The sequence below is a fragment of the Dama dama genome, chromosome 30 (genome assembly GCF_033118175.1).
Source record: "Dama dama isolate Ldn47 chromosome 30, ASM3311817v1, whole genome shotgun sequence".
Classification (NCBI taxonomy): Eukaryota; Metazoa; Chordata; class Mammalia; order Artiodactyla; family Cervidae; genus Dama; species Dama dama.
In genome coordinates this window covers 52,757,790-52,771,690 of record NC_083710.1, presented here as the reverse complement: position 1 = coordinate 52,771,690, position 13,901 = coordinate 52,757,790, and the positions used below count along the sequence as shown (strand labels likewise).

Here is a 13,901-nt window from a genome sequence, read left to right as displayed (position 1 = left end):
AATCGGATGCAAAGTATTAGATGAAATACAGTTAGTGAGGAAGGAGGGGGCTATCTGTTTTAGGGTTTTGCCTAATCCACTAGAGTCACTGTATAGACATTCTACAGGGTTGAATGTCTAGGTCAGTCTCCATAGTTTTGGCCCTTGTCAGATACTAAGACAAAAAGAAAATGACAGAGGGCTAAGTTGCTGACCATGTGTTAGTATAAGGCATCTGACTTCCCTGGAGATATGTCAAGTGTTCAGGGTGAGTCACTGAAACTATAGCATTTGGACTTTATTCTTTCCTAGGAAATAGTCTGCTAGCAAATGGAAAGTCTTGTAATTTTAAACCATGAATACTCTGGCCATATATCCCAAATAATTGTGTGAAAAAGAAGAAATTCTGGTTTTAGAATGGTTATTGGTAGATTTAAAGAAATACCATATATGTCTGATGGTGAAGCAACCCTGCATATAAAATGATCTCTGTTTCCCAAAGGTAAAAATTACCAAAAAAGGTTTCCCTTGTCCTAAGTCCACATACTGAGGATCTACTTTGTACTGGAACTTATTCTAGGCTTTGGGGATACAAGGAAAACTGTGGGAAAAAAACCCAGAAATCACCACCCTCCTAGGGCTTACATTCTAGCAAATCAATTACACAAAATATTCAAAGGGGTGAGTGCTATAGACAGTAATAAAACGCAGGAGAGGGGGTGGAATTCCAGGGGAATGCTGGCTGTCAGAGCATGTGTGTGTGTCTTTTGGGGTAGGGGACAGATGCCACCTCGAGGTGATACTAGAGCATGGATTTAAAGGAGGTGAGGAGTGACTGTCCAGTTATCTAGAGGAGGAGCTTGGAGTTCAGAGACCTTCAGGGAAGAGTGTGCCTGGCATGTCCAAAGAGTAGCCAGGAGGCCAGTGAGGGAGAGGGGTGGGGGGAGTAAGGTCAGAGGAAACGAGGCAAGGATGAAAAGATGAAATGCAAGTTGACCATCTAAAGGTCACATGGAGGATGTGTAGCCACAGTGCACATTTCATCTGTTTGTCATGTGCAGAGAGTGAGGGCCCTGCAGAACCCTGTAAGGATTTTGTCTTTTACTCAAGAAATGGGGAGCTTGGAGGATTTGCAGATGAGCACCATGACAAGTTTAAAAAGGATCCTTTTTACTTTTGAGAGTTCGTTAAAGGGGGCAAGGGATACCAGTTAAAAGACTATTGCAGAAAACCAGATGGGAGATAATGAGTTGTATTCCATTTTATGTGAATGTACCACCTTTGGGCTTCCTTTGTGGGCCCCGCTGGTAAAGAATCCACCTGCAATGTGGATCGACCTGGGTTCAAGCCTTGGATTGGGAAGATCCCCTGGAGAAGGGCAAGGCTACCCGCTCCAGTATTCTGGCCTGGAGAATTCCATGGACTGTGTAGTCAGTACATGGGGTCACAAAGAGTCTGACTGAGCGACTTTCAATTCAGTTCAATTCAATTAGCTCAGTGATAAAGAATCGGCCTGTCAATATAGGAGATGCAGATGCAATCCTTGGGTTGGGAAGATCCTCTGGAGAAGGAAATGGCAACCCATCCCAGTATTCCATGAGAAGTCCCATGGACAGAGAAGCCTGGCGGGCTACAGTCGATGGGATCGAAAAAAAGTCAGACACGACAGAGTGACTAAACAGCAACAGTACCACCTTTAGTTTATCTGTTCACTTTTTTCCTTCAGTTTTATTGAGATATAATTGACATATAGCATTGTATTTAGGTCAAGGGGTACAACATAATGATTTGATACGATATATATTGCCAAATGATTAACGTAAGTTTTAACACTACTCACCTCAAATGGTTACAGATTTTTTTTTTCTTGTGAGAAGGACTTTTAAGATCTACTCTCTTAGCAACTTTCAATATACAATATGGTATTATTAACTCTAGTCACCATGCTGTACATAATATGCCACATAGTTACTTATCTTGTAACTGGAAGTTTGTACTTTATATTTTCAAGTTTCTATTGAGCTTTCTGCTTTCATATCCCAAAATATTTTGTTCGTCTCAGATTTTTTTAATCATAGCTAGTTAAACAATATTTGATGAGTGACTTAGCTTCTTGTTCAAGTCATATAGTAATATATATATATAATTATTATTATTATTTTAAGGCTACACACTCTAGTATTCTTGGGCTTCCCTTGTGACTCAGCTGGTAAAGAATCCGCCTGCAATGTAGGAGACCTGGGCTTGATCCCTGGGTTGGGAAGATCCCTTGGAGAAGGGAAAGGCTACCTACTCCAGTATTCTGGCCTGGCGAAGTCCATGGGGTCACAAAGAGCCAGACACAACTGAGCAACTTTCACTCACTTTCACTAGGTTAACTTAGGTTGTTTCCATGTCTTTACTATTGTGAATAATTCTGTGATGAACATGAAGGTGTAGGTATCTTTTTGAGAGAGTAACTTTGTTTCTTTTGAATATTTACACAGAAGTGGAATTGCTGGATCGTATGATAGTTCCATTTTTAATATTTTAGGAATCTCTATACTGTTTTCCATAGTGACTGCACTGATTTACATTCCTACCAACAGTGCTCAAGCGTTTCCTTTTTTCCACATCCTTCCCACCACTTGTTATCACTTATCTTTTTGACAATTATCTTTCTATCAGGTATAAGCTGATATTTTATTGTGTTGTGCTTTACATTTCCTTACCAATTAGCGATCATCCACCTGTTGATGAATATTTGAGTCATTTCGAGTTTGGGAATGTTGTGACAAAGACATCTGTTAATATTTGTGAACAAGGCTTTCTGTGAACATGTATTTTCAGGGCTTTCACCTAAATATCTAGGAGTGGAATGACTGGGTTGTGAGATAGATCTGTTTAACTTCTAAGCAACTGCCAAATTCCTGAGGTGCTTGCGCCATTTTACATTTCTGCACACAATGTATGGGCGTTCCAATTGCTCCATATTCTAGTGGGTACTTGGTCTTTTTGATTTTAGCCATTCTATTAGGTGTGTAATAGTGTCTTTCTATGGTTTAAAGGTGCATTTTCTCTTCATTCAGAAAGTTAATTTTAGTCTTATTGTTGAAATTTTGATTCCTTTCAGCTGAAGCTCATAATAACTTAATTAGTTTATCTCTGTGGTGGTTGGTACTTTAACCATGTTACACTTTATTTTTAAAATTTAATCTTAACCTTTTGCTTCCTTATACCTTTTTGTTGTTGTCCAGTCGCCAAGCTGTGTCTGACACAGCTTGCGAGCCCGTGTACTGCAGCATGCCAGGCCTGTCTGTCCCTCACCATCTCCTGGAGTTTGCCAGAGTTCATGTCCATTGAATCAGTGATAATAATACCTTTTAGAAGAACTCAAAGGCTATATTGTGGTAATTTATTAAAGGTTGCAGCGGCTTGTAGAGTCTCATGACTTTGTTTTGGGGAAATGAATACATTTAAAAGGGGAAATTATAAAAGTGATAAAAAATCTCAATCTCTTTATATCACTTATATCCAATAGTGTAATTTCAGTTTATGCTTTGTCTTGGGTGCTTAGCTGATCAGTCATGACCAACTCTTTGTGACCCCATGGACTGTAGCCCATCAGGCTCCTTTCTCCATGGGGATTCTCCAGGCAAGAGTACTGGAGTGGGTTGCCATTTCCTCCTCCAGGGGATCTTCCCAGCCCAGGAATCGAACCCAGGTCCTCCTCATTGCAGACGGATTCTTTACGGACTAGGCCACCAGAGAAGCCCATACTTTATCTTATGTAGGGTCTATTACTTGCAGTATTTTATCATTTACCATGAGAATGCATTCCGTGTGATAGTAATAATTGTTCTGAATTCTTTTCCAGGTTCCCGATGTTATCAGCAGCATAAGGCAGTTATCGAAAGCTGCCATGAAAGAGGATGCCAAGCCCAGCAAAGACAACGAGGACGCCTTTTACAACTCTCAGAAGTTCGAGGTCCTGTACCGTGGCAGGGTGACCGTGACCCACAAGAAGGCGCCGTCCAGCCTCATCGACGACTGCATCGAGAAGTTCAGCCTGCACGAGCAGCAGCGCTTGCGGCTCCAGGGCGAGCCGCGCGCGGGGGACTCGGGCGAGGACCAGGCGGGATCCGAGGCGCGGACGCCGGCCTCCCCCGCGGACGTGCTGCTGGAGGAAGGGGCTGGCGTCGCCGACGTCCACCCCGTCTTCCCTGCGGCGCCCAGCCAGCCTGGGCCGTCCAGCTCGCGAGTCTGCTGCCCCGAGAGGATTTTGGAAGATTCGGGCTTCGATGAACAGCAGGAGTTCCGGTCTCGGTGCAGCAGCGTCACGGGGGTCCTGCAAAGGAAAGTTCACGAGAACAGCCAGAAGCCGCAGCCGCGGAGGAGGCACGCCAGCGCGCCCAGCCACGTGCAGCCCTCGGACTCGGAGAAGAACAGAACCATGCTGTTTCAGGTGCTGTCCTGGCCGCCAGCTCTCCCGGTGTTTCCCCATCTTTTGCCATAGCCGGAAATAGCCCGGCCACCAGCTTCTCCCTGGTCCTCCATCTGGAAGCATCCAACTTTTCTGTCATGTCCCCCAGGCAGCAGAGGAGGCAGGTTGGATAAAGAGAGCAAAGGACGGTAGTGAAGGGGTGAGAGGCAGACGGGGAATGGAAGAGAAGACGGAGCAGGGCAGGAGGGAAAGAGAGAGAAGCGCTTGAAGGAGCATCAGGGAAAGTTGCTTGGGGAACTTAGCAGAGATGGAGAAGGCAATGGCACCCCACTCCAGCACTCTTGCCTGGAAAATCCCATGGACGGAGGAGCCTGGTAGGCTGCAGTCCGTGGGGTCGCGAAGAGTCGGACACAACTGAGCGACTTCACTTTCACGCATTGGAGAAGGAAATGGCAACCCACTCCAGTGTTCTTGCCTGGAGAATCCCAGGGACGGGGGAGCCTGGTGGGCTGCCGTCTATGGGGTCGCACAGAGTCGGACACGACTGAAGTGACTTAGCAGCAGCAGCAACCCAGATGGCGCTAGTGGTAAACAAACCAACCAACCACAAAAAACCTGCCTGCCAATGCAGGAGACCTGAGAGAAGGGGTTCCATCCCCGAGTGGGGAAGATCTCCTGGGGGGTTAACATGGCAACCCACTCCAGTGTTCCTGCCTGGAGAATCCCATGGACAGAGGAGCCTGGCAGGCTACAGTCCATAGGGTCTCAAAGAGTTGGTAACTACTGAAGCAGTCTTAGCATCACCAGCGTTTGCCTTAGTTTGATTCTTCACTAGGGTTTCCCAAATGGCTCAGTGGTAAAGAATCCTCCCCGCCAGTGCAGGAAACAGGAGATGCAGGTTCAATCCTTGGGTGGGAAGATTCCCTGGCGTAGGAAATGGCAACCCACTCCAGTATTCATGCCTGGAAATTCCATGGACAGAGGAGCCTGGCAGGCTACAGTCCATGGTGTGGCAAAGAGTTGGACATGACTCAGCCCACACATGATTCTTCAGTAAATGTTGCTATTTATTATTATTATTTTTTAATGACTGCAGAAAGTCAGAAGGGTTTGAAGATGTGAATCTAGGAGAGTGTGAGTCTTCTTGAAGGAGAGAGAATTTTCTAGAGAGAAAAAAAGAAAAGTCCAGAGACTCATGGTTATATCTTCAGATGAGGATACACCAATTTACTCTGTCATACAAAGGAGAGGTTTAGGAAACATCATAGCCCTGATAATTTATTGGATCAGTTGTTAAAATGATTGGGTGCAAGCTATATTATAGGTGTAAAACACGATTCTTAATTCTAAAAAGTAGTTTTGGAAGTTGTACAGGGTATAGAAAGTGTCCAGTTCCACTTGAAAGAACTGAATTCCTAACAATGCCCTGTAGAGATTCTTTAATTAATCCTCAGCTTTGAGGATTAGAGTTTTCCTCAGATTTGAGCTTTCTTGAAAAAAGGAGTGACGGTCCTTTTATCCCATTGCAAAGAGTCCTTAAGAAGGAAATTGCACTGTGTACCTTGGTAAATAGTCCCAGGATGTAGTATTTGCTTTATCAGAAGTTCATGGTTGTTTTGTTCTGTTTTGTTCTTGATAACTCGAGGCATGTGATTAAAGTGTCTTTTCTTTGGTAATATATTAACTGAGTTTCCTCTCTTTCTTTAAAAATTTTTTTTTTATGTGAATGATTTTTAAAGTTTTTATTGAATTTGTTACAGTATTCCTTCTGTTTTATGTTTTGGCTTTCTGGCTGCAAGGCATGTGGTATCTTAGTTCCCCATCCAGGGAGCAAACCAGCATCCTCTGCATTAGAAGGTGAAGTCTTAACCATTGGACCACCAGGGAAGTCCCCTGAGTTTCCTCTCTTGATTTGTTCTTTTTCTTAGCTAGCCAGAGTCCATGTTGTTAATTTTTTTCTAAATGGTTGTTTATTTAAAAAACAAAAAAAAAAATTATCTGCCAATTGCAAGTATATCTTTCTGTTGATCCTTTGTGAGAAAGTAAGATTTTAAATTATAATTAAATAATTGGTATTTTTAGAAAACATAAAGTGAGGAAAGATTGCATTTTTTTTGAAAAGACAATTTCTAATTTGGAAAAAAATGGTTTATTTTAAATTAAGAGCAGCTTGTTTCATGATTTCTAGATGAAAGGAAGAAATGTTTTCAGATGCCTGATAACTGAGGTTGTAAATTTGATGGGGTTGGGTATTGACACTGTATATTCCTACACAGTCCATGGTTCCTATTCGGCCATGGGATTCTCCAGGCCAGATTACTGGAGTGGGTAGTCTTTCCCTTCTCCAGCGGATCTTCCCAACCCAGGGATCCAACCCAGGTCTCCTGCATTGCAGGTGGATTCTTTACACTGAGCGACAAGGGCAGCCCCAAAATCCTGGAGTGGGTAGCCTATCCCTTCTCCACTGGATCTTCCCAACACAGGAATCAAACCAGGGTCTCCTGCATTGTAGGCAGATTCTCTACCAGCTGAGCTACCAGGGAAGCCCATATTTCCTGTATAGAGCATTTGAATCTGTATTATTAGTCAAATATTTAATTGTAAAGTAAGATATTAGGTTCTTGGTAAGTTGAAATTAATTGGAGTGCTTTATTTTTAAGGTTGGACGGTTTGAGATTAACCTTATCAGTCCAGACACTAAATCAGTTGTGCTTGAGAAGAATTTTAAAGACATCTCTTCTTGTTCCCAGGTATGTATTGAAGTAGATTATAGTATTTGAGGAAGCCAATTAAGGCTTGTTTCTCAATTAACCATAAAGTAACTGGGGTTGAATCCCTTCAAATTTTATTTATTTTTTAAAAACTAATTTATTTATTTTAATTGGAAGCTAATTACTTTACAATATTGTGGTGGTTTTTGCCAAGTGGATTTATCTTAAGAGTGTTCATGTGTTTGGGTCTCTGCCAGTAACAGAATCCTGTCCAGGTCTCTCAGTATCATAATATTTTGTCCTCACTGTCATCAACCTGGTCTCCTCGTGGCATCCCTTCATCAAAGGGGTGAGTGGAATTTTTGTGGTGGTGAGTTCTTTTGGAAATATCTTCTCAGTTAGTTTTCCTCAAAATCTTGGGCAGTGGGTTTTGGCATTCACTGAGTCATATTTGCTCTTTATACCGTAATAGGTAATAAAAGGAGAACTAGTACTTTCAAGTTTATTGATGTAAATGTTAAAGTTTGAAAAGACGGTTTGTGTATGTATCGTTGGCCTTTTACTTGTTGTTAATTCTTATACTGTGTATATGAAAGTTTTAAAAATAATCAATACAATTATATGTGGTTGAGGTCATATCAGGCATAAAGTAGTATTCGAAGTACCATAGTAATATAATAATTTAGTACAGCTATCCAAAAGTTAGAGCTGCCTCACTATATGGCAAACCTAGGAAGAATTTCTGAAGATGTTGGAATGGAGGGAGTATCTAAATCCGAATATGGGAAAGTTAAAAATGCAAGGATGCCTCTGAGGAGGTCCCTGGAATAGAGAAGCAATAACTTATTTCCTAATAGGTGTACCGTAGATGTACCTTCAGGGTCTTAGATCTTGCCAAGGCCCTTTCCTACATTTTAATGTTGAAAAATCAAGGCTGCTTATTTTAAAAAAATTTTTTTTTGAATTTTGAAGTTAACACTGCCATAAGTAGGATGTTCAGATATTCTTCTGTTGGAAAATGACAACCTTTTGTACATCTTGTTAATTACTCCCCTTAGACTCAGCTAATGTAGTTTCACTTCTAGTGTTTTATTTTAATATTTGTTCTATTATATGGAGACCTAAAATTATGTTCTGAAGATAAAAGCTTTCTTCTCTAATAATTGAGAAAGGCAGTATCTGACTCTAGGGTGAATATATTGAAAATTTCTAAATTCCTATTTAAGGGACAAAAAATTTGGTAGAAAGATGATTCATTTTAACTGAAAAATAGTATTTACTAAGCATTCGTGTAACGACATGTTTCCTGGGGGGGTCTTTGTATGATCATAAAGTCTGTGAGGGTGGGTGTCTTATGCTGTAGAGCATCAGAGAATAAGATGTGTTAAGACAGAGCTTAATGCTTAGTTGTTCAATAAATGTTGAATGAATATTTCTGTATATTGGGCCTCAGGCCCAGTGTTGAGAGTTGTGTGCAAAGCTGTGTATTTCCTATTTCCCAGAGCAAGAGTCGCCATTGGAAAAGGCTGTGCGTCTCCCTAGCCCCACCCCAATTCTTGCAGGAAGAAAACTAGCAATGCTCATTGAACATTTAAGGGGAAAAAAAAAAGATTGAAAAAGAAGAAAACAAGAAGCAGCCAAACCAAATATATAAACTGGCAGTTCAAACAAGATTTTTCCTTTTCCTTTCTTTTTTTTTTTTTTTAAAGCAAGCTTTGTATTGACATTAAGCATTAAGAAAAAGAATTGACTGAAATGTGAGGAAATTTTGTGTTAAGGCCTTTGATCAGAATAATTGTCAGGTTAATCTCTGCCCCTCACTGCATGGCCAACTCCTATTACTTTTCCACAGAATTGCACTGATAGAATTGGCCGCATTTGGGAACAGGCATACTTTTTAACACACGACATGACGTGACTCTTTGCGACCCCATGAACTGTAGCCCACCAGGCTCCTCACATGTACCCCTATGTAAGTTTCTTTCTTCAAACTCAGTAGGACTGGATTTTTGGCAAGCGTGAGGAATAAGGGAGTGGTTTTCTTTACTGGAACATTGCCACTGCCTGAAAACTTGGTGAGCTGATGAGGTACTATGCATTTTTCCCATTTAATGCCAAGTTGGTCAAAGATTTTTTTTTTCTTAAGATGATGCTATTTCTCCATTTTATTTTATTTATTTATTTGGTTTTTGCCACACTGTGCAGGCATGTGGGATCTTAGTTCCCCAATCAGGGATCGAACCCATGCCTCATGTAGAAGCACAGATTCTTAACCTTGATCTCCTGGGAAGTCCCAAGTCAAAGAAATTCTATAATCATGAATGAGTTGTATCAGATGGTATTTACTTTCACCTCATGGACTGTATGTGAGAGTTGTACTGTGAAGAAAGCTGAGTGCCGAAAAATTGATGCCTTTGCACTGTGGTGTTGGAGAAGACTCTTGAGAGTCCCTTGGACTGCAAGCAGATCCAACCAGTCCATCCTAAAGGAGATCAGTCCTGGGTGTTCACTGGAAGGACTGATGCTGAAGCTGAAACTCCAGTACTTTGGCCACCTCATGTGAAGAGTTGACTCATTGGAAAAGACCCTGATGTTGGGAGGGATTGGGAGCAGGAGGAGAAGGGGACGACAGAGGATGAGATGGCTGGATGGCATCACCGACTTGATGGACATGAGTTTGAGTAAACTCCGGGAGTTGGTGATGGACAGGGAGGCCTGGCGTGCTGTGATTCATGGGGTCGCAAAGAGTCGGACACGACTGAGCGACTGAACTGAACTGAACGTGGACTGTATAACTTCATTCCTCCTATTAACTTTTTCTTTTTATAGAGTTGATTTCCTTTTTCCATATCCATTGGATGGTGAAGCTTATTAATACAAGAATTGTGGTTACTGTTTATCAAACATGCAAGGAACTAAGATGTTTCTTAGTTCTGAATCTCAAAAATTTCTGGGAATAGGTGCCATGACTACTATTTTATAATGAGAAGTGGAACTTCCAAGATACTTTTTATCAACACATCACAATATCTTATACCTAGTAAATTGCTTGAGCCAAGGTGGAAGCACAAATCTGATTCCAAAGCCTGTTTTCTTTTCCCTGGAATTTAAGTGATTGCAGGACAACTTTAAATTTTTGGTTTTCCTGACTTTTCAAAATACCATGCTTTCTGTTAAAGTAACTAGGTGCTCAGTTCAGTTCAGTTCAGTTCAGTTGCTCAGTCGTGTCCGACTCTTTGCGACCCCATGGACTGCAGCACGCCAGACCACAGGGTGTTACTGGCTGCTAATTGGTGTGTATGTAATTTAGGCTGATTGAAGTTCTCAAATGATTCAGAATTTTTTTATAAAGTGTAACTGAGGTTATTTAGCCTATGTTCAGAAAGTACAGATTGGTGAATTTGGATCATTGACATCTGCAGTAATTTCTTTAATGTATTCATCTTCTAACAGTTGTGACTTCTTGAATGTCTATAAATAGACAAATGTTCTAGTAGTTCTAATGCATACTTTAGGGAATTGTATGCCATTTCAGTAGAGCATTGTCAGTTTTATGATTCTTAATCTCAAGTAAATAAGAACAGGGCTTATGATGAATCATCAGACTGCTTGCTCAATGACGACCAATAAATTGAAAACTCCATTACTGCCAAACACTCGGTAGTGGTTTTATTACAGGAGACAATGGATCGTGCCATCCTATTTTTCCTTCTGTGGCCCTGAGTCACAGAGTGTTTGCCAGAAAGAAAGTAATCTGAGCTGGTTTCACCCTTTATTTTATGTATCAAAAGTCTGCCATATACGTTTGCTCTGCCATTATGTCCCCTGTCGCAGTGCTGTGAGGGAGAAATTTATGAAAGTGTGAAAGCACAGAACTGTTTCCATAGTGTTGGTTAAATGGACATAATCTTGTAAACAGCCCACTTCTTCCCTCTCCAGGGTATAAAGCATGTTGATCACTTCGGCTTTATTTGTCGGGAGTCCGCGGAGCCTGGACTGAGCCAGTATATCTGCTACGTGTTCCAGTGTGCTAGTGAGTCTCTGGTAAGTGGGGTGACTGTTGTCCACAGACTCCTCCCCAAACCCCTGACTCATGGGAGACTTGTCCCTGACAGACCCAAGCCTCACAGAATGGCCATCAGAGGAAAAAGCGGAGGGCAACCGGGAATGAGTTTCTGCTCTTTGAGGCAGAACCACAGTAGAAGAACAAAACCAGATTATCTTGATAATTTTTCAACCTAGATAATTTTCTTGAGTTTAACAAATCCAGAAATACTACTGGGAGTATTTTTCAAAGGTGGTGGTTGCTCTTGTTCCATCCCTAAGTCGTGTCCGACTCTTTGAGTCCCCATCAACTGCAGCATGCCAGGCCTCCCTGTCCCTCACCATCTCCCGGAGTTTGCCCAAGTTCATGTCCATTGAATCAATGATGCCATCCAATCATCTCATCCTCTGCCACCCTCTTCTCCTTTTGCCTTCAATCTTTCCTGGCATCAGGGTCTTTTCCAATGAGTCGGCTATTTTTTTAAAAAGGTAGGAAAAGCCTGATCGTGGAAGAAGAGTGGTTACTTTTTCCATTGCTCATGTAAGAAGATAAAGAAGACCTTTTATTCTCTCAGTTGCTCTAACATCTCAGAGTAGATAATGCTTATTTCAACAGGGTAGACAGCAATTTTGTTTTTTTCTCTGTATTTCATCAGCCCCTGTCCTCACTTTAAAAACACTTTCTTTATGGTCTGTTTTTAGCCTTGATTTTCTTTCTTTGGAATTTGGAAGCCAGTTTTTCTCTCCAGCATTCTCACTCCCTCACCCCACCCCTTTAATGGGAACAGTTAGAATTTTCGAAGAAATATGCAAGGCGAAGTTGGAAATGGTTCTGAGTGACTAAAAATATGTCAATGTTTTCCCCTAAATTTTTTTTTACGTATTCTCTTCCACTTGAGTTACCTCTCCTAACCATTTTAGCACAAATCTTTAGATGTATACATTACCATTCTTGGAAGCACAGCATTTATTAGACGTACATCTTCCCCCTCGATTTTCCCCAGGGAAATACCACCACTTACAACAGAGTAAGCCAGGCTGCTTTCTCCTCATTTCCTTAATGCATGTTGCCCTCCTCTTTGCTAACTCATTTTTAAAACTATAGCCAATTAACAATGTTGTGATAGTTTCAGGTAAACAGAGAAGGAACCCAGCTATACATACACATGTATCCTTGCTCTCCCAAACTCTCGTTTCATCCAGGCTGCCATATAACATTGAGCAGAGTTCCCTGTGCCATACAATAGGACCTTGTTGGTCATCCATTTTAAATCCTCCCTAGTAACTCTTGCCTTCTGTGTTCCCAGCATGGACACTGACTGAGTTGAGGAATAATGAAGAAATGGAGACGAATTGGTGCCAAGACACTTTCTGACTAGGGAATGTAGCACTCAACAGTTTTTACCCAAAAGGGATCCTTTTAAAGTTTTGTTCTCACTTTAGGCAGTTAGCCATACCAATGAAAACCACATGTTGATATCCAAGTGGCCACTGTATTATATAGGTTTAGTTTAGGGCTTGGGATAGAAATTTAAGAGTTATTGTGTAAAGAATGATTGAAGGTGTGGGGGTTGATGAGCACACAGAGGGAAGAAAAAGAGAGAAGGCTGAAGAGCGCCAAGGACACAATCCTGGGAAATGCCAACTGAATAAGACTTAGGTAGAAAATGAGAATGTAGGGTAATCTTGCCCCCTTTCCCACCCATCCACTGCCCCACTTGCCCCTCTTCCTTCCTTCCTCAGTCCGTCCTCCTAAGACTGATTCTTCCTCCATTGCAGATCCTTCCTCTCCTATCTTTCCAAAACCTGTCATAGTTTGTTTTGACTGTTCCATTTACACAACTTCCATATTTAGAAATCATAATGCATCCTTTTGCACCATCTATATCCACTTGTTTACCAAATCCTACAAACCAGGCGTCCCCGACCTTTTTGGCGCCAGGGACTGGTTTCATGGGAGACAGTTTTTCATGAATGGGGGCTGGAATTGGTTTGGGGATAATTCTTTAAGGACTTGTAACTGGGAGGTGATATAGGTATAATTATGACTGATTTTCATTGTTGTATGGCAGGAACCAACACAACATTGTAAAGCAGTTTTCGTCCAACTAAAAAAAAAGGAAGGAGCATGCAATCTAGATCCCTCATGTGTAGTTCACAGTAGGGTTTGTGCTCCTATGAGAATCTCTTGCCACCGCTGATCTGATAGGAGGCAGAACTCAGGCGGAAATGCGAGTGATGGGGGACAGCTGTAAATACAGATGAAGTTTTGCTCACTTGCCCACCATTCACCTGCTGCTGTGAGATCCAGTTCATACCAGGCCATGGACCGGTATCAGTCTGTGGCCCCACGGTTGGGGACCCTTGCTATAAACTCGAAGGTGGAATGTCCCTTATGTCCATCTCGCTTTCCTTTTTCCCTCTGTCTGGTATCTAAGTCTGGACCTTCTTTAGAAAGACAATTGCCTTAGTGTCCTAACTAGTCTCCCTGCCACTGGTTTAATCTGTCATCTGTCTATGTCCTACCTTATGTTGTAGTTTTTTTCTCACTAAGGACCAGTTTATGCCTCCTTATTAAGAGACAAAATCTACATGGTCTAGCATGGCAGAAGGGCCCACCTCGTGCTTCTCCAGTCCCCCCGAAAGCTCTCCCTCTCACCACTGCGTCCTCCCACATGCTGTCCCCTGCGCTTAGCTGTCTCTAGGCCAGATTCCAGAGACTGCTGTGACTTCTGATGTGAGGT

The 13,901-nt window shown here is 41.9% G+C and overlaps 1 protein-coding gene across 2 annotated transcripts in view; it reads left to right on the top strand.

Moving 5' to 3' along the window:
- The window catches only part of TBC1D4 (TBC1 domain family member 4), a 210,545-nt gene that overhangs the window by 116,915 nt on the left and 79,729 nt on the right, over window positions 1-13,901 (top strand). For both annotated transcript variants that reach the window (XM_061133697.1, XM_061133696.1), the window contains exons 2-4: window positions 3,836-4,423; window positions 7,063-7,152; window positions 11,053-11,157. In XM_061133697.1, coding sequence (XP_060989680.1) covers window positions 3,836-4,423; window positions 7,063-7,152; window positions 11,053-11,157 — 783 coding nt within the window. The remainder of the gene's footprint in view (window positions 1-3,835; window positions 4,424-7,062; window positions 7,153-11,052; window positions 11,158-13,901) is intronic.